The following is an 18,356-nucleotide window of genomic DNA, read 5'->3' as shown; positions in this document are numbered from 1 at the left end:
TCCCAATGTAACTATTTCCATCTTCTCACTCATATTCTGCTCCTGATTCATGTCTAGTTGCTCCCACTCTGCCCCCGTCCAGTCACACTTTGCCTCAACTCTGTCATTTTTTGCACACTGGGCTCCGTGTTTCCCTTCTTTTACTCACCCTGGTTCACATCACCTCCACCCCTCTCTCCCTCATGGTACCCTCTTTACTTACCTATTGCTCTTTACTTTCATTCCCCCTCTCTCTGCATCCCCTCCATCCATGCACATTCCTCAGCTCCTTCATGTTTGTGATTCCCACTGGGATCCATGTACCCCCACATTCCTGGATCACTACCCTGTATCACCCCCATTAAATTCTAGTTTGTCCCCATTCACCCCAATCACCCTCCTTCCCCACTCAAACAGCCTGATCCACATTCTACCACGTATTCATCTCCATTCCCTCTTCTGCCCTTCCTGCACCCATTCTTCCCTCTGTGCCCCATGTTATCCCCATTCACTCCGCTTTCCCCCCTAAATTCCCCTTTTTTCACTCATCTCATGCCTCATAAGCCATCATCCTTTCACACTCTAATCCCCAGTACTCATATCAACTCCGTTCACATTCACCACCTTTCATTGCTCCGTTCTCTCATGGTCTACTTTCAGTTTTTCACTTAGATTGTGACTCTTTCCCCATCATCTACTCAGTCTCATCGCAATCTCAAATTCAAAATGGAATATATATTCCCTCGCTTTGTCCCACATTCCCTCCACTCTGCTGCCGATGAGCCTCCATCCCTTGTCTCTCCTTGCCCCTATTCACTCCCAATTTGTCCTTTATTCACCATTATTCACTGCCCTACCCGCCCTGCCCCCCCCCCAGTACCATGTGTCTCCTGTGTGCTACACTCACATTGGCCAGGACAGAAAAGTCTGATGTGTTGTTCAGGATTTGGTTTGGTTTCACATACCAACACAACACAAATACCAGTGGCTTCAAGAGAAAGAAATCGGATTCCTCTTTTGGAGGCAGGTAATTCAGGGCTAGTGTGGTGGCTCTAAGGTCACCAGAGACCTGGCTCCTTCTGTGCTGTATTGTTCTGCCAATCTCATCCGCTGCCTCTCCAAAATGTCTGCCCACAATTGGAAAGGCTTTTATATTTTTGATAAAATGTGTTTTAAGAGTAATCGTAATAATGACTTGTCAGCCAGGTGTGGGGATTTTCTTGTGTCTTTGGGTGGGAGTGTCACATCATGCAGACTCTGTGGTGAGACCAGATGCGTGTCAGCTTCCCACACCCCTTCGCCCAGCCACCTGCTGCTTAGGCTACTGGATTAAGAGGCTGCACCTGTAGGGACTGATGGTAGAGGATACCCAGGACAGAAAGTGGAGGTCCTGGCTCCACAGTAGAAAAGCTGCCCTCACATGACTTGTGCCTGTGCACTGTGGGCCCTGGGATAGTTTCTGAGGGGCTGTATCCCTGGCCCAGAAACATTTCTGAAGCTGGCAATCGCTGTACCCCAATTCCTACCAACCCTAAAGGATTTCTCCCTCTGCATAGGTTGTATGTATAAGGAGGTGAGAGGTGACATTTAGGGGCCGGAAGAGGCTAAACTATGGTGGGTCCTAAAGGTTCAGCCCTTTCTATTTTTCACCTCTGAATGCATTGAAAGAGCAGATAAGTTTTGTGCTTGGGAGGTGTTTATCCTTCAGGGAGCAGGAGATCTTAGTACCTTTCTTGCTTCCTTTCTTTGCCTTATCTGCTAGGAAGCTCCATTCCTTGGCTAGTTTTAATGGTTCTGGAATGAGGTTCTCAGGTATCTTCAAGAAGTTCTGTGGCATATTAACTAACAAAAGAAGAGCCTTAATGGGTGGAAGTTATGAATCTGACCTTGGAAACCTATGTTACCTTGGGCAAGTTACTTTAATCTCTCTGCAATTCAGTTTTCTTAGCTGACAAGTGGGGGCCATAAGACCATCATGACTATCCAAGGCTTCACACAGTGCCTGACACACAGGACACACTGAGTAGTATCACTTGCTTTGCCTGTTGGCAGAAGCCTCCTCACTGTTCTCCTTGCTACCACCCTTGCCCTCTGCAATCTGTTCTCCACAAAGCAGGCTGCAAGTCAGCTTTTTATTTTATTTTTCCTTCCTATTAAGAAAGTTTTGTGTATACACACATCTAATGTTATTAAAATAACAATAAACACACAGCACTTGCCACGTGCCAGGCATTACTCCAAACCCTTTACAATTATTGGCTCATTTGTCACCACAACCCAAATGAGGTAGGCACTGTCTTTATCCCCATTTTATAGTTGAGGAAACTTAGCACAGAGAAGTTAAGAGTCAGAGATTAGGTCACACAGCTGATAAGTGGGGGTTTAAACTCAGGTTGTCTCCATCATGTTTGTTTGGATCTATTTTCTTCCCTGCTATATTCTCAATCTAGAACACCACCTGGCAAACAGGAGGTGCTTAACAAATCCCCGTGGAGGTCTTATTCTAATGGGGCAAGACAGGCAGTACACAAATGAGTCAAATATACGTTTATTTTAAACATTAATATATAAAGCTAGATTGCTTCAGACTGGTCTTTTGAAAATCTGATCCCTCTTATGGCTTCTCATTATGTCCAGAATGAAATGTGAATTCCATCCCTGGCAGAGGAGATCCTACAGCACCTGGCCTCTGCTCACACCCCCTACATTCCCAACACATTGGCACTGTCTCTGTTCATCCAGAGAAAGCAGCCTGCCAGCCACTACTTAATACACCCCCCTTACTCTCGGGTATGAGGGGTTGTGTCCCATATCGCCATTTATTTATTCTTCAGTTTGTTTGTCTGCATACCGACTCTGTCGACCCTGTCTGCCAGCGTCCTTCAAATGCTGCAATGTGACCTCCCAGCCCTAGCCACTGGATGGAACAACGGCTTTTCCCTACTTCCTAGTCTTTGTGCACTCAGAGCAATTCAGGTTCGCATCCTATCTTCCCGTTCAATTACACCTGCTACCCCATTGCTGCCCTCCAAGTTTAAGATGCCAAATTGCCGCCCGCTAGAATATTTTCCTTAATTGGACACTCCTCCCCCGCCCCGCCTTAAGAAAATCGGGGTCAGAAGTCTTGGGAATGCCAGCCTGCACAGAACAAAGTAAACACCTGCTCTGCGTAGCACCCTTCGAGGGTAAGAGACGCGGTGGGCGCGGTCATCGCGCCTCGAAGCAGTGACGTCACCGGCGCGGCCGCCTTCCCTCCGCGCCTGCGCAGCGGCGCCGTCACCTTCGTGGCCCCATGTTGACTATTGGCGGACGGTGTCTCAAAGGCACCACTGAGCGTGCGCAGAACCGGCGTTTGCTGCTCTTTAAGGCTGCGGTGCCAGAGAGTCGATCCCGAAGCGGAAGCGCTTCTCGGGGCCAGTTCTTATAACGGTCTCCTCAGCAGCAAGCAGAAAATCTGTTGTCGCGGGAGAGTGAGGTTGAGGGCGCGAGTTCTAGGGGTCGCGGGCTGAGTGATGGGGAGTTCTGGGGGTGAGTGAAGGGAGGGTTGGGAGGGTGAGTGATGGGGAACCTAGAGGTCAGTGAATGAGGGTCTGGGGGCTCAATGGTGGGACAAAGTTATGGGGCTAGTCAGGATTGAATGGGACTTATTAAATTTTGACTTTTACACATTTTCCAGCAGTGACCTGCGCTAAGGGTTCATGAGCATCCCTCAGGCCCCCTTTTAAGACGCGCCCCGCTCCTCCCTTTGCCCAAGCCCCGAGGTGGAGGCTTGGTGTGAATACTCCAGCTGAAGTGAACTGCATCTGAAGGCCTCTTTCCGGCTCCTGGGCGAGACTGCCCCAGTGAGGTGAGGAGAGAAGAGGCACCTGTGAGGACTCACCTGACCACTGGGGCCAGGGAGGGGTGGGTGGGGCCTGCTGCTGTGGGGCCTGGTGGGCATGGAGGTAAAACGTCATAGGGATAATAGTTTTAGAGTTCAGTTTGGGGGGCATTTAATAAAGAACATATTTGAATTGTAGATTACTTAAGAAATGGGACAAGAAAATAAAAAAGAACTAATTGTATCCCCCCCACACTTTGAAATGTCCATTCTTAGACCTTTTTAGTGTGTACAGAGGTATGCCTTTTAAACATTTAACATATACTTTTAAAATGGGTTCCTGCAGTTTTTAAGATCTACTTTGTTTTTGTTTAGAAGTTTAATAAGCAGCTTAACATTTTTTCTATACCATTTAAAAAACTTTGTTGAGATAGATGTACCACAAAGTATATAGATAATAAGTGTTCACTTCCAATAACATAACAGCTGTATAGCATTTCATGCCCTATATTTCCTTATTATTAATCCCTTATTGTGGATCATATAGGATCATTTAAGTTTGGCATTATTAATATCAGTGCCGAGATGAAGGTACTTACAGATAAATTATGATACATTATGATAACTTATTTCATTAAGGAAAATACCTAAAAATACAGTTTTTGGGTTAGTATACTATCATCTATCTATCTATCTATCTATCTATCTATCTATCTATCTATCTATCTATCTATATCTCTATCCTCTTGTGTTCCATCTTCACATGAAGAAAAGAGTCAGAATTCATAGGTTAAAACCACATGGTTGCCCAAACTCTTCCATGGAGTGGCCTCATGGCCAGCTAGTATGAGGAGATTTCTAGGCAGATAATTCTGGACACTGAAAACCTGATTGGGTCTCCTCATATGCTCTATTCTTCTCCATTTGTTCCAGCTCAGCTTTCATCTCTGCTTTTTCCCAAGAGGAACAGGAAATGGCCAAAATCCAGGTAAGTATGTTGTCTATCTGTTCATTCCTCCATTTTACCATGGATGTGATGAGATATGTGGGAATCTCTGCCATAAAATAGGAAATTATTTGTAAATAAGGATTAGGATCAGAGAAAATGAGAGACAGCAGATCAAGGCCAAGTTAAAATGTGGACATGTGCAGGACCTACGGTATAACAGATCGTAATGTTGAACTGTCACTTTCTCTTTGAGCTTTCTGGCAGCCAAAGGGAAACATAATCAGTACCTTGGTACACCTTTCTCATCAGGAGAGAGTACACCAAGCCCTCAGGAGAAGTCAAGGTTTCCTGAAATTGCATTTCAAGGCATTTCTTTGCTGGGTCTTCCTGTGTATAGTGGAGTTGTCCTCAGCCACAGCCTGGTGACAAATGCAGTCTCTGGTTTTCTATAGATATTTCCTACAGCATTCCTCAGTGAACTGGAGACATCGTGTCAAAATGTAATTTGGGCATGAAAGCTCTTAGGGAACCTACTGGTCTTTCAAATGATTTTCCTGAAGTAATCTTCTCAGTTGGACTTCAAATTTTTTTTTGGTCGAGACAAAAGTTCTTCAGATACCTACAGCCCACCACCTTTTTTCTTTCAGTAAGATTGATTTTTTTCTTTCAGTAAGATTGATTCAGTAAGATTGATTTTGCTTTTGTACAGGTTGATAAATGTTAGCACATGTATGGATTGGTGTAACTGATCTATAAGATAGATAATAGCTTCATCACCCCTCAAACTCTTTATTCAATGCCTTTATAGTCATATCCTCTCCACCTGTAACCTCAGGCAATGACAGATCTGTTTTGTATTCCTATAATTTTGTCTCTTCAAGAACGTCACATACTATGTAACCTTTTTCTTTTGAGGTGATTGGTTTACATGCAGTTGTAAGAATAATACAGAGAAATCCTGTGTAACCTTTTCTATTTTCTTCAATGATAACATCCTGCAAAACTATAGTGCAATATCAAAATCAGGATATTGATATTGATATGGTCAAACCGAGAATAGTCCCATCTCCACAAGGGTCCTTCAAGTTGTCCTTTCGTAGCCACGTTCGCTGCCCTTCTTTCCTCATACCTATTTCTAAACTTCTGGCAACTACTAGTCTGTTCCCCATTTCAGGGGTTTTGTCATTTCAAGAATGCGATATAAATGGAATCGTACAGTATGTGACTTTTTGGGGATTGGATTTTTTTTTCACTCAACACAGTATCCTGGAGATTCATCCAAGTTGTTGTATGTATCAGTAGTTCTTTCTTTTTTATTGTCCATGGTAAAAATGTACCACAGCTTATGTATCCATTTACCTATTGAAAGACATTTGGGGGCAACCCCCTTGGGTCCCCTCCCACTGTGTGAGCTTTTCTGTCTTCTCAATAAATCCTGCTTTCAAAAAAATGAAGACATTTGGGTTCTTTCCAGTTTTGGGCAGTTATAAGTAGGGCTACTTGAAACAACCATATGTAGGTTTTGGTGTGAACTTACGTTTTCATTTCTCCGGAATAGATATTGGATTGTTGGGTCATATGGTAAGTGTATGTTTAACTTTTTAAGAATCTGCCAAGTTGTTTTCTAGGGTGGTTGAACCATTTTTAATTTCCTCCAGCAATGTATAAGTTCCATTTGCTCCACATTCTTGTCAGCACTTGGTATTGTCAATATTTTTTATTTTAGTCATTCTAACAGGTATGTAGTGGTATCTCATGGTTTTAACCCACATTTCCCTAATGGCTAAAGATGTTGAGCATCTTTATATATTCTTATTTATTTTTTGCATATCCTCTTTGATGAAGTGTCTGTTCAAAAGTTTCTGCCCGTTTTTAAATTGGATTTTTTTACTATTGAGTTTTGAGAGTTCTTTATGTATTCTTTATATAAGTCCTTTGTCAGATACATGGTTTGTATTTCTCAAGTGTATGGTTTATTCTTTTATTTTTCAGAGCAAAAATTTTCAATTTTGAAAATGTCCAATTTATAAATTATCCATTTTGTGGATCGTACCTTTGTTGTCTTGTTTAAGAACGCTTTGCCTAACTCTAGGTCATGAAGATTTTCTCCTATAAGTTTTATAGTTTTAGATTTTACATTTAGATCTATAATCCAGAACCAGCCTTTCATTCCTGAAATTAACCCTACCTGGTCATGGTGTATTATTCTTTTTATGTATTGGTAGATTCAGTTTGTTGAGGACATTTGTACCTATGTTCACAAGGGATATGTCTTTAGTTTTCTTTTCCTGTACTTTTTTTTCTGTTTGGTTTTAGTATCAGGGTATAATGCCTTGTAAAATGAGTTGAAAAATATTTCTCTTCTATTTTCTGGGGGATTTTGTGTAAATTTGGTGTCATTTTTTTTCTTTAAATATGTGGTAGACTATGCTGGTGAAACCATCTGTGCCTGCAGTTTTCTTTTTGGAGGAGGCGTCTATCTAAAAATTCTGTTTATTAGTTCTGGGTCTATTTATGTTGTCTTTTTCATGTTGAGTGCGTTTTGGTAGTTTGTGTTTTTTGTGTTTTTTAGTTTGTTTTTTTGAAAAATTGATCCATTTTGTCTAAGTTGTCAAATTTGTGTGTGAAGAGTTATTTGTAGTGTTCCGTTATTATCTTTCTAATATCTGTAGTTTCACTTCTGATATTGGTGATTTGTGTCTTCTCTTTTTTTTCTTTATCAGTCTTGCTAGGGGTTTATAAATTTTATTATTCTTTTCAAGTAATCAACTTTTGGTTTCATTGATTTTTCTCTATTTTTCTATTAAAAAGTTTTTTTTTGAGTCAGAGTCTACTCTGTCACCCAGGCTGGAGTGCAGTGGCACAATCATGACTCACTGCAGCCTTGACCTCCTGGCCTCAGGAGATTCTTTTGCCTCAGCCTCCTGAGTAGCTGGTACTACAGACATGTGCCATCATGCCCAACTAATCTATTTTTTATTCTTATTTTTGTAGAGACGAGATTCTACTGTGTTGCCTAGATTGGTCTTGACCTCCTGGGCTCAAGCAGTACTCCCACCTCAGCCTCCCAAAGTGCTGGTTATTACAGGTGTGAGCCATTGTGCCCAGCCTCGATTTATTTTCTATGTTACTTTCTTTCTTTAATTTGCTTTGTGTTTCTTTTGCTCTTTTTTTCTGTTTCTTAAGAAGGAAGCTTAGATTATTGATTTAAAATTTTTCAGTGTATGCATTTAAGGCTATAAGACTTCCTCTAAGCTTTAGTGGCATGCCACACATTTTTGTATGTCGTATTTTCATTTTGGTTCAGTTCAAAGTCTTTTCTAATTTTCTTTGAGACTTCTTCTTTGGCCAGGATATTATTTAGAAGAATGATGTTTAATTTCCAAATATGTGGAGGCTTTCCTGTTATCTTTCTGTTATTAGTTTTTGAAAAAAATGTATTATGGTCTGAGAATATACATTGCATGATTTCAATGCTTTTAAATTTGTTTAAAAAAATTTTCTTAAGAGACAGGTTCTTGCTGTGTCACTTAGGCTGGAATGCAGTGGCATTATCATGGCTCACTACAGCTTTGAACTCATGAGCTCAAATAATCCTCCTGCCTCAGCCTCCCAAGTAGCTAGGACTACAGGCTTGCACCACCATGCCTAGCTAATTAAAAAAATTTTTTTTTGTAGAGATGGAGTCTTGCTATGTTGCCCAGGCTGGTCTCAAACTCCTGATCTCAAGTGATCCTCTCGCCTTAGTCTCCCAAAGCTCTGAGATTACAGGTGTGAGCCATCGTGCCTGGCCTAAAGTTTGTTTTCTGACTGATGATATGACCTGTCTTGGTGAATATTCCATGTATACTTGAAAAGAATGTATATTCTGTTGTTTGTTAGTGGAGTGCTTGTTATATGTTAACTGCATTCAGGCAGCCGATGGTGTTGTTTAGTTCTATATTCTTGCTAATTTTCTGTCTACTGGTTCTATCAGTACTGAAAAAGGAATTTTGAAGTATACAGTATTGTTGTAGATTTGTCTATTTCTCCTGTCAGTTGTGTCAATTTTTGCTTCATATATTTTGAAGCTCTGTGCATATATATATATATATATATATATATATATATATATATATGCTTTGGCTGTTATTAATGTGGTCATCCCAGTTTTCCTTTGACTAATATTTTAATGGTATACTTTTCCCCATCTTTACTTTTATCCTACCTATATTATCTTTGAGATACATTCTTTTAGACAGTATATAGCTAGGTATATTAGTGTACTTGGGTTGCCATAACAAAGTACCACAGGCTGGGGGCTTAAACAACAAAAAAATGTTTTTGTCACAGTTCTGGAGGCTAGAAGTTCACGATAAAGGTGCCAGATGATTTGATTTCTGGTGAGGGCACTCTTTCTGGCTTGCAGATGATCACCTTCTTGCTGTATCCTCACATTGCCTTTCTTCTACTCATGCGTGGAGAGAGAGAGAGCTCTGGTGGCCATTCTTCTTCTTACGTGGATGCTAATTCTGTCAGGTTAGGATCCTACCCTTATGACCTCATTTACCGCCATAATGGCCCTGTCTCCAAATGCAGTCACATTGGGGGTTGGGGCTTCATGACTTCAATGTATAAATTTGGGGTGGGGAGGAGGGACACAATTTAGTCCATAACAGTTGGGTAATATCTTTTAATTCATTTTGAGAATTTTTGATGCTCAGTCCATTTGCATTTAATGTGATTATTAATACTCTTGAATTTAGGTTTTTATAATAGCCATTTTATTATTTGTTTTCTGTTTTTTCTTTTGTTTTTGTTCATTTTTTTCTGCCTTCTTTTGGGTTACTTGAACTTTTAAAATATTACATTTTAAATTCTCTGTTGTGTTTTTGATTGTATATATTTACATAGTTTACTTTGGTGACTGCCCTACAGATTACCATATATATTTAAATTAATACAATATGCTTAGAATCAACATTTTACCTTTTTAAGTGGAGTGTATGAACCTTATCATCTAATAAACCCCTTTATGTTTTTGTTGCCTTATGTATCATTTCTACATACATTGAAAACCCCAATAGGCAATGTCATAATTTTCCTTCCAATTGTCAAAACATATTTTAAAGAACGTAAGAGGAGAAGGGTAAGCCATTATATTTGTCTATATTTTTACCACTTCTGGTATTCTTTTTTCATTGTTGATGATCCAAGTTTCTTTCTGCTATCAGTTGCCTGTCATAAAGAACTGCCTTTAGCAGTTATTTCAGAGCAAGTCTTTGGCAACACAGTCTTAATTTTTCTTCCTTGAGGATGTATTTATTTTACCTTCATTTCTCAAGGAAATTTTCACTGCATATATATTTCTTGGTGGACTGCTTTCTTCTGGAACTTTAGTGTTGTTCCACTTCCTTCTGTTTATTTGAATAGTTGTTCTCTTATGAGTAATGTGTTGTTTTCCCCTTGTCCTTAGTTTTCAGCAGTTTGGTGATGATGTGCCTGAGTGTGAATTTCTTTGGGGTAGTCCTATTTGGGCCTTGCTGAGCCTCTTGAACTCATAGATTTTTGTCTTTTGCCAAATTTGGGAAGTGTTCAGGAATTATTTATTCAAATATTTTTCTGTACTACCCTCTTTCTCCTCTCCTTCTACCACTCTGGTAATATGAATTTGGGGCCTTTTCATGTTGTCTCACAGGTCTGAGAATATCTGTTTGTTTTTTCTTTATGTTTTTCTGATTAGGTAATTTCTATTGATTTGCTTGACGTGTACTCACTCTTTTCTCTATTATCTCTATTGTGTTATTGAGTCCACCAGTGGGGATTTATTTCAGTTATTATCTTTGTCAGTTTGAAAATTTCTGTTTGGTTCTTCTTTATATCTTTTGTTTCTTTGATGAGACTTTTCTATTTTTCTGTTGGCCCCAGAATTTGCCCTTGTCTCTTGGGTGTTTTTATAATAGCTATTTTAAAGACTTTTTCAGATAATTGCAACATCAATGTCATCTCGGTGTTGGTGTTGGTGACTGTTGATTGTCTTCTCATATGAGTTGACATTTATTTATTTATTTATGAGTCACAGTCTCACTCAGGCTGGAATGCATTGTCATGATCACAGTTATCTACAGCCTCAGTCTCCTCGGCTCAGCTATCCTTCCATCTCAGCCTCCCAAACAGCTGGGACTACAGGTGCATGCCACCATGCCCAGCTAATTTTTAAATTTTTTTTTAGAGACAAGGTGTCACTATGTTGCCTAGGCTGGTCTCGAACTCTTGGGCTCAATAATTCTTTGGCCTCAGCCTCCCTAATTGCTGGGATTACAGGTGTGAACTCCCATGCCCAGCTGTGAGTTGATATTTTACTGGTTCTCTGTGTGCCATGTAATTTTGAATTGTGTCCTAGACATTTTGACTATGATCTTGTAAGACTCCTATGGAGAATGTCGATGTTTTTGTTTCTGATCAGCAGTTAACTCAGTTGAGTTCAGGCTGCAAGTTCTAATCAGCCTTCTGTGTTTTGTAGTTTCAGTGTTAGTTCACTTTTCAAACCTATGCAGTGCCATTGGGACCTATCCTATCTGTGTGCTACCCTCTGGTAACTCTAGGACATAGGCAGTGGTTTGTCTCTTAGTTTAGTTTTCAGACTGTTTGCTTTTCTGTTTAGGATTAAATCTACTCATGCACAGCTTGGGGGTGAGCCCAGGAGTGGGTAAATGATTTTATGGGGTTGATTTCCTGAACTCCTCCTCTCCATGATTTTCCATGTACTTTCTATTTCCTTGTGGCCCCCCCTTGTTCTCCTGACAGAAAACTGGAACTTAATTTACCCCACTATTACTATTACTACACACTTCCCCCAGCTGCACTCAGGAGTTCTGTTTACCACTCCTCAAGCCAGGTCTAGAGGCCTTCTTGGGCACTTTCTGTGTCTCAGTGCTCTCTTCTTGGTTTGATGCTGCCTTAATCCTGAGCTAGAGGATACAAGAGATTAAGTGGCAAACTCACAGTCCATTTTTGGTAGTACTTCAGATTCTTACCTTTTCCCCTATTCTACCTGATCCTTTTTTTTTTTTTAACTTTTCAGAGTCATCAAACTACCACTTCATGCATTCTGTCCAAGTTTTATATCTGTATTCAGTAGGAAAGACAGAGTAGAATGTGCTCACTGCATCTTGAAACAAGATACCTAGTGTTGTGCTGTACTGCACTGCCCACAAGAACCAAGATCCTTGGGTGTGTGCCTGTGTGCTCCAGCTGCCTAGCACCAACTAGATGGAATTGTACGAAACTTGTCTGCCACCTTAGCTGCTTCTTATCACCAAGACTGTGGGCTTTTGACAAACAATAGTTACTGTATTGATGAGCCGCCAGGCAGTTTTGTGCTCACATGTCTTTTTATTTTAGTTTCATTGTGGGATATCTCTGATCCCAAACATTTTTCTCTTCTGCTGCTCTTAGAAATAGACTTCTTTTTCATTGCATATGGAACAGTTGCACCCTATAAAAATCCAGACTAGTTAGGAATAGAAAAAAGATGTGAATATACAAAGGCATGATTGATTAAATCATCCTCTGGAGAGAAGACTTATCCTTAGGAAAGTTTACCTCTCATTCTCTACCCCACCTCTAATTCCCTACTCCTCCTTATGCATGTATAACTAATCAGTCATTTTCCTGCTCTTTCCATTGTTCTTGCTTCCTTCCTGATGCTCTGAGATTCATTCTTTTATTACTTCCTTTGTGTTTGAAGAACTTCCTTTACGCATTTTCTTAAGAGTAGGTCCGCCAGAGACACATTCTTTTAGTTTTCCTTCACCTGAGAATGTCTTGATTTCCCCTTCATTCCTGAAGGATAACTTTGCCAGAGATAGAAGTTGTGGTAGACAGTTATTTTTTCCCCAGCACTTGAAAAATATTATGATACTTCTTTTTGGTCTCCGTGATTTCTGGTAGAAAATCTTCTATCATTCATATTTTTTGTTGTTGATGTTTGTTTGTTTGTTTTACCTATAGGTAATGCAGTGTTTTTCTCTGGTTGCTTTCAAGATTTTTTTTTGTTTCTTTAGTTTTCAGAAGTTTAATTTGAATGTCTTAGCATGAATTATGGGTTTGCTCAGCTTCTTGCATATGTAGGTATATATCTTTTGGCAAATTTGGGAAGTTTTCAGGCATTATTTATTTGAATACTCTTTTAGCCACATTCTCTTTTTCCTCTTCTCAATCTGAGATGTCAGTTATATGCATTTGGATCTTTTGTTATAGTTCCATGGTTCCCTGGGATGCTGTTTCTTTTTTTTTTTTTTCTTTTTCGTTTTTTTTCCCTTGTTTTTCAGATTGAGGAAATTCTATCTATTTTTTCTCAGGTTCACAGTTTCTGTCCTTTGTCATCTCCACTAAACTATTGATCCTATTAAGTGAGATTTTTATTTGTTCATTGTATTTGTCAGTTCTATAATCTCCATTTGGTTCTCTTTTTTTATAAATTCTGTTTCTTTGCTGAGATTTTCTGTTTTGTTTTTGTCTCCTGAGAATTTTTAATCATCGAAGCATTTTTATGTTGGCTTCTTTAAGTCTTGTAAGATATTATGAACTGAATTGTGTCTGCCTCAGAATTCCTATGTATGCACCAGAATTAGTGTAGACCCCACAAGCTAAGGGTTCATTCCTGTAAGACTGCTTCTACTTCAGATGCCAGCCACAGGTGGGGTGCCCAGGCTACCCACACTTCTGCCCAGCTGACTGCAGATTCCAGGATTCCTATAAACTCCTCTTCCAGTTTAATAATTTGCTAGAACAACTCACAGAACTCAGGAAAGCACTTTACTAATGCTTACTAGTTGTTTTGTTTTTTTAAGACTGCACATCAGGAATAAACAAATGGAAGAGATACATAGAGCAAGGTATGGGAGGGTACAGAGCTTCCTTCCATGCCCTCCCTGGGTGTGCTACCCTCCTAGTACCTCACTGTGTTCACTAACCTGGAAGTTCCCTTAACCCTGTCATTTAAGAGTTTTATGGAGGTTCTATTAGGTAGGCATGATTGTTTATTTAATTGGCCATTGCTGATTAACTCAATCTCCAGCCCCTTTTCCCTTCCCAGAAGTCTTGGGGAGGGGCTGAAAGTTACAACTCTTTTATCTTATGCTTGGCTTTTCTGGTGACTAGCCCCCATCCTGAAGCTATCTAGGCCACTCCTATTCAGGACTCTCCTAGAGTAGTTATCTTGGTAGGAATAAACTGCACACAAGTCAGATAAGAGCCACGAGGGCATCTGCCAGAATAAACAAATTTTCTGTGAGAAGGACACTTGGTCATAAGTCATACATTTAGGCATTAAGCCATCCAGTAGGATAAAGAAGTATCCTACGAAAGGTACATTGCAAACATCCACAACCATATGCCCTGGAGCCCCGCAGGGTTAGAGTTTGCAACCACTCTTGTAAGAAAAAACCTCAAGCCCAAATTGAAAAAATACCAACCCTATGGTATAAATAAAAAATAGATATTTGTTCTTTGCCCCCAGTTCCTGGCATAGAGCTGCACAAACCCTTGAAATGTACTATCTTTTGTATGCTAATAAAGCAGTATTCCTTATAGGTCCAGAGAGAAGAGGGCAGCACAGCTCTCAGGGCCAGTGGGAAGTAGGGAGCTCTCCTAGACACACATGCTCAACTAGCTTGTGGGGAGCAAGACAGAGAGAGTGAGGGACTTGTGAGCTGAAGCCTTTATTGGGGTTCCAGGTGCTACCTAGGTGAGTTTCTCTCAGGAAGTTCTAATTGGTGGGTTTAGAGCAAGCAGGCAGGAGTTCCATGGCATCACACTGTGACTGGAAGGTGGTCACTGCGGCATATCTGTGCAGTCCATGCAAGATGTGAGGGTCAGTGGGGGTGAGCCAAGTAAGTTACATCTAGCTGTCTTTAGGGAGGTGGTCACCAGCAGGTGGTTTTATAGGGCATATATCTGGATTGATCACATTGAGGAACTGGGAGGACCTCATTATGGAAGGACTGGAAACTATGTCAAGGGTGACTGAGCCCTGCTTCTGGTATGAGAAAATCCAACATATTCAAAATGCATGCTGAGGCAACATGCAATTATAGGAGTTCACTATCCAGGGGACAAGCTTCCTTGGCAAGGTGCCTGTTGTGATCAGATTTCCCCCTGCTGGATCTACATGGTGCTTAGTCTCTCAGTGGGAGAAGAGCTTCTTTGAACAGCAAGGATGAAGAACATTTCCCAGCTAGGTGCTGTTGTGTGGGGATCCCCCTGTCAGTGCTGCTGGACTGCCAGATGTCTTGAAGATGGGGGGGGTGTCAAGATGGGGGAAGGAAGTCTCAGGCTCAGTAGGGAAGAAGAGCACTTTCCTTGGCTGCTTATAGACTAGCAAAGCTCCAGATTAATCTGCTTTGCTGGTGTCTTAGGCTTGTTTGGTGTTATTGGAAGGACTCCTGTTGATTTTGGAGAAGACTGAGACTACCTAGACTGCTAGATTGGGGGTTAAGATATACAGGCCTGGGTTGCCTTTTGTTCGGATGGAGGCATTGTAAGGTACCCTGCTAACTGTTGTTTTAGTCCTTGGGTCCCTAACCAGTCTTATTTCCACTTTCCTCCTTTTCAGAATCCCCTTTTTCCCTCCTGCATTACTTCCAGGGTTTATAGTTGTACTAATGAGGAAGAGCAGAGAAAGAGGAGTCAAGGCCATCATGTCCAGACTGGAAGTCTGCCATTTCTATCTAATATCTATTTCTTTATTTTGAAATGAGGAATGCTTATAAATACACGGTTTGCCAGCTTGTGGTTTTCACTGTGTGGTAATTACTTACTAAGTGGGTCAAGTGTGGTCATCTTTCCATATAAGACCAGAGAATTACCTTTTCCCTCTTAATAAGTGCTTATGGTTATTGTGTTAGTTCAGACTGCCATAACAGAATACCACAGACTAGATGGTTTAAACAACAGAAATCTATGTTCTCACAGTTGTGGAGGCTGGAAGTCCAAGATCAGGGTGCTAGCAGGGCTGGTTTCTTCCTGGCTTGCTGCCAGCTGCTTTCTTGCTGTGTCCTCACATGACTTTTCTTCTGTGGGTGCATGGAGAGAGAGGATCCCTTTTCTTATAAGGACACCAATTCTCTCGAGTTAGGGCCTCGCCCTTGTGGTTTCATTTAACCTTAATTACCTCCTTAAAGGCTCTCTTTCCAAGTACAGTCACAGTGGGGGGTTAAGACTTTAACATAGGAATTTTGGGGAGATACAATTCAGCCCATAAAAATTATAATTCAAACATGTACCGTAATTTTTATTTTATTTGGTCCCTTATTGATAGAATTTTGAGTTGCTTCTAATTTTATCCTATCACAGAAAGTTAGGAAGTGAATGAATGTCTGTATTCTTGTGTGGACATTTCTGTAGAACAGATTCCTATAACTGGAATTTCTGAAATAAAAAATACTGTTGTAATTTTTAAGAGGAATTTCCAAATTTCCTTCTAAAAAGGCTTAACAAGGTCACACTGTCACCAATAGTGCAACAGAATGCTTGTTTCTGGATATTGTCCTCACAAGTATGTATTATCAGTGTTTTTAGATCTTGCCAATCATATAATTGATGGATGATTTCTCATTTTCATTTATTGACTTATTTGTTAGTGAGACTGATCAAATTTCCATATGTGTTAGTGTTAGTCATTTCCTACAGAGGAGTTGCAAGTATAATGCAGTGACATACTTTCACCTAGATTAACCAATTGTTGACTTTAAAAAAAAATTATTTATTTTAATTATAAAGATGTGGGGTACAATTCAGGGTTAGGTATATAAACATTGATTATGCAGGTACCCTTGTTGATGCAGGTACCCTTGTTGATGTATGCCCCCCTCCCCTCGCAGTTTCCTCAACTGCCAATCCCACCCCCCTCCCCTGACAGTTTCCCACTACTGCCAATCCCTTTCTTATAGTATTATAATTGTGTAAGGTCCGCTTATGAGTGAGAACATACGATACTTTGTTCTTAGTTTCTGTGATAGATCACTGAGTATGATTGACTCCAAATCCATCCAAGTTGCTGAGAAGTCCATATGTTTGTCTTTCTTTATGACTGCATGATATTCCATTGTGTATATGTACCACATTTTTTAATCCAGTCCAGCTTTGATGGGTAGCATGGTTTGTTCCATGCTTTTGCTATTGTGAATAGAACTGCAACAAACATGCATGTGCAGGTATCTTTTTTGTAGAATGATTTGAGTTCCTCTGGGTATATAGGAATGCAACTGTCTTTTGCACGTATATAGGAATGCAATGGTCTTTTGCACATTTATTTTGTACCTTGATCCTTTGCCAAAGTCCTTTATCAGTGCAAGCAGGTTTTTTGACAGATCATCAAACGCTTTTTCTGCATCTAATGAGATAATCATGTGGTTCTTGTTTTTACATCTGTTGATGTATTTAAAGCCATTTATGGTCTTGTGAACGTTGAACCAGCCCTGCATCCTGGGGATGAAGCCTACTTGGTCATGGTGGATGATTTTTGAGATAGGTTGTTGGTTCTGATTTGCTAGAATCTTATTGAGGATTTTTGCATCTATGTTCGTAAGGGATATTGACTTGTAGTTCTCTTTTTTTGTTGGATCTTTACCTGGTTTGGGTATCAGTGTAATATTTAGCTTTGTAAAATGATTTGGGGAGAATTCCATCTTTCTTAATTGCCTGGAATACTTTCAGTAGGATTGGTATCAACTCCTCCTTGTATGCTTTGTAGAATTCTGCTGGAAAGTCGTCCGGTCCAGGTAGGTAGTTTTCTTATGACAGAGTAAGTTTCTTGGCTTGTTATTCGTCTATTTAATGTCTCATTGTCTTCTTGTTTCAACCTGGGGAGGTTGTGTGTTGTCAGAAAGTTCTTCATTTCATTTAGGTTATCAAGTTTGTTTCCATACAGGTGTGCATAGTAATCTCTGGTAATCTTTTGTATTTCTTTGGGGTCAGTTGAGATTTGATCTTTTGTATTTCTGATTGTGTTTATTTGGGTTTTTTCTCTCTTTTTCTTGGTCATTCTGGCTAGGGGTCCATCAATCTTGTTAATTCTTTCAAGGAACCAGCTTTTTGTTTTTTTGATTTTTTTCTATGATATTTTTGTCTTCTTTGTCCCATATTTTGGCTCTTATTTTGGTGATCTGGATTCTTCTGCTAAAGTTGGGATTCTGGTGGTCTTCTCTTTCCAGTTCCCTTAGGTGATTTGTTAGGCTGTTAACTTGTGATCTTTCCATTTTCTTGATGTGTGTTCGCAGAGATATAAATTCACCTCTTAGAACTGATTTAATGGCATCCCAGAGGTTTTGGTAAGATGTTTCTTCATTTTTATTTGTTTCCAGGAATCTTTTGATTTCTGCTTTGATTTCAGTGTTGATCCAGTAGTTGTTCAGCATTATGCTGTTTAGTGTCCATGACCTTGTGGGCTTTGGGGAAATGTTGTTGGTGTTGATATTTATTTTTATGCCACTGTGGTCTGAGAATGTGCATGCCAAGGTTTCAACCTTATGGAATTTGTTTATGCTTGATATATGGCCAAGGATGTGATCGATCTTGGAGTATGTTCCATGTGGTGTTGAGTAGAATGTATATTCTGTAGTTGTT

General features: G+C 40.1%; 1 protein-coding gene across 2 annotated transcripts in view; it reads left to right on the top strand.

Annotated features, from left to right (window-relative positions):
* The first annotated feature begins 3,656 nt into the window (after positions 1-3,656).
* Positions 3,657-18,356, top strand: part of ZNF182 (zinc finger protein 182) — a 47,448-nt gene continuing 32,748 nt past the window's right edge. For both annotated transcript variants that reach the window (XM_008048916.2, XM_021707773.1), the window contains exons 1-2: positions 3,657-3,826; positions 4,733-4,787. In XM_008048916.2, coding sequence (XP_008047107.1) covers positions 4,773-4,787 — 15 coding nt within the window. In that variant the 5' untranslated portion in view covers positions 3,657-3,826; positions 4,733-4,772. The remainder of the gene's footprint in view (positions 3,827-4,732; positions 4,788-18,356) is intronic.

This window comes from Carlito syrichta, unplaced genomic scaffold (assembly GCF_000164805.1).
Source record: "Carlito syrichta isolate Samal-C Ts95f unplaced genomic scaffold, Tarsius_syrichta-2.0.1 Scaffold50662, whole genome shotgun sequence".
Lineage (NCBI taxonomy): Eukaryota > Metazoa > Chordata > Mammalia > Primates > Tarsiidae > Carlito > Carlito syrichta.
Note: the sequence above shows the minus strand (reverse complement) of the source record. Positions and strands in the feature narration are given on the sequence as shown.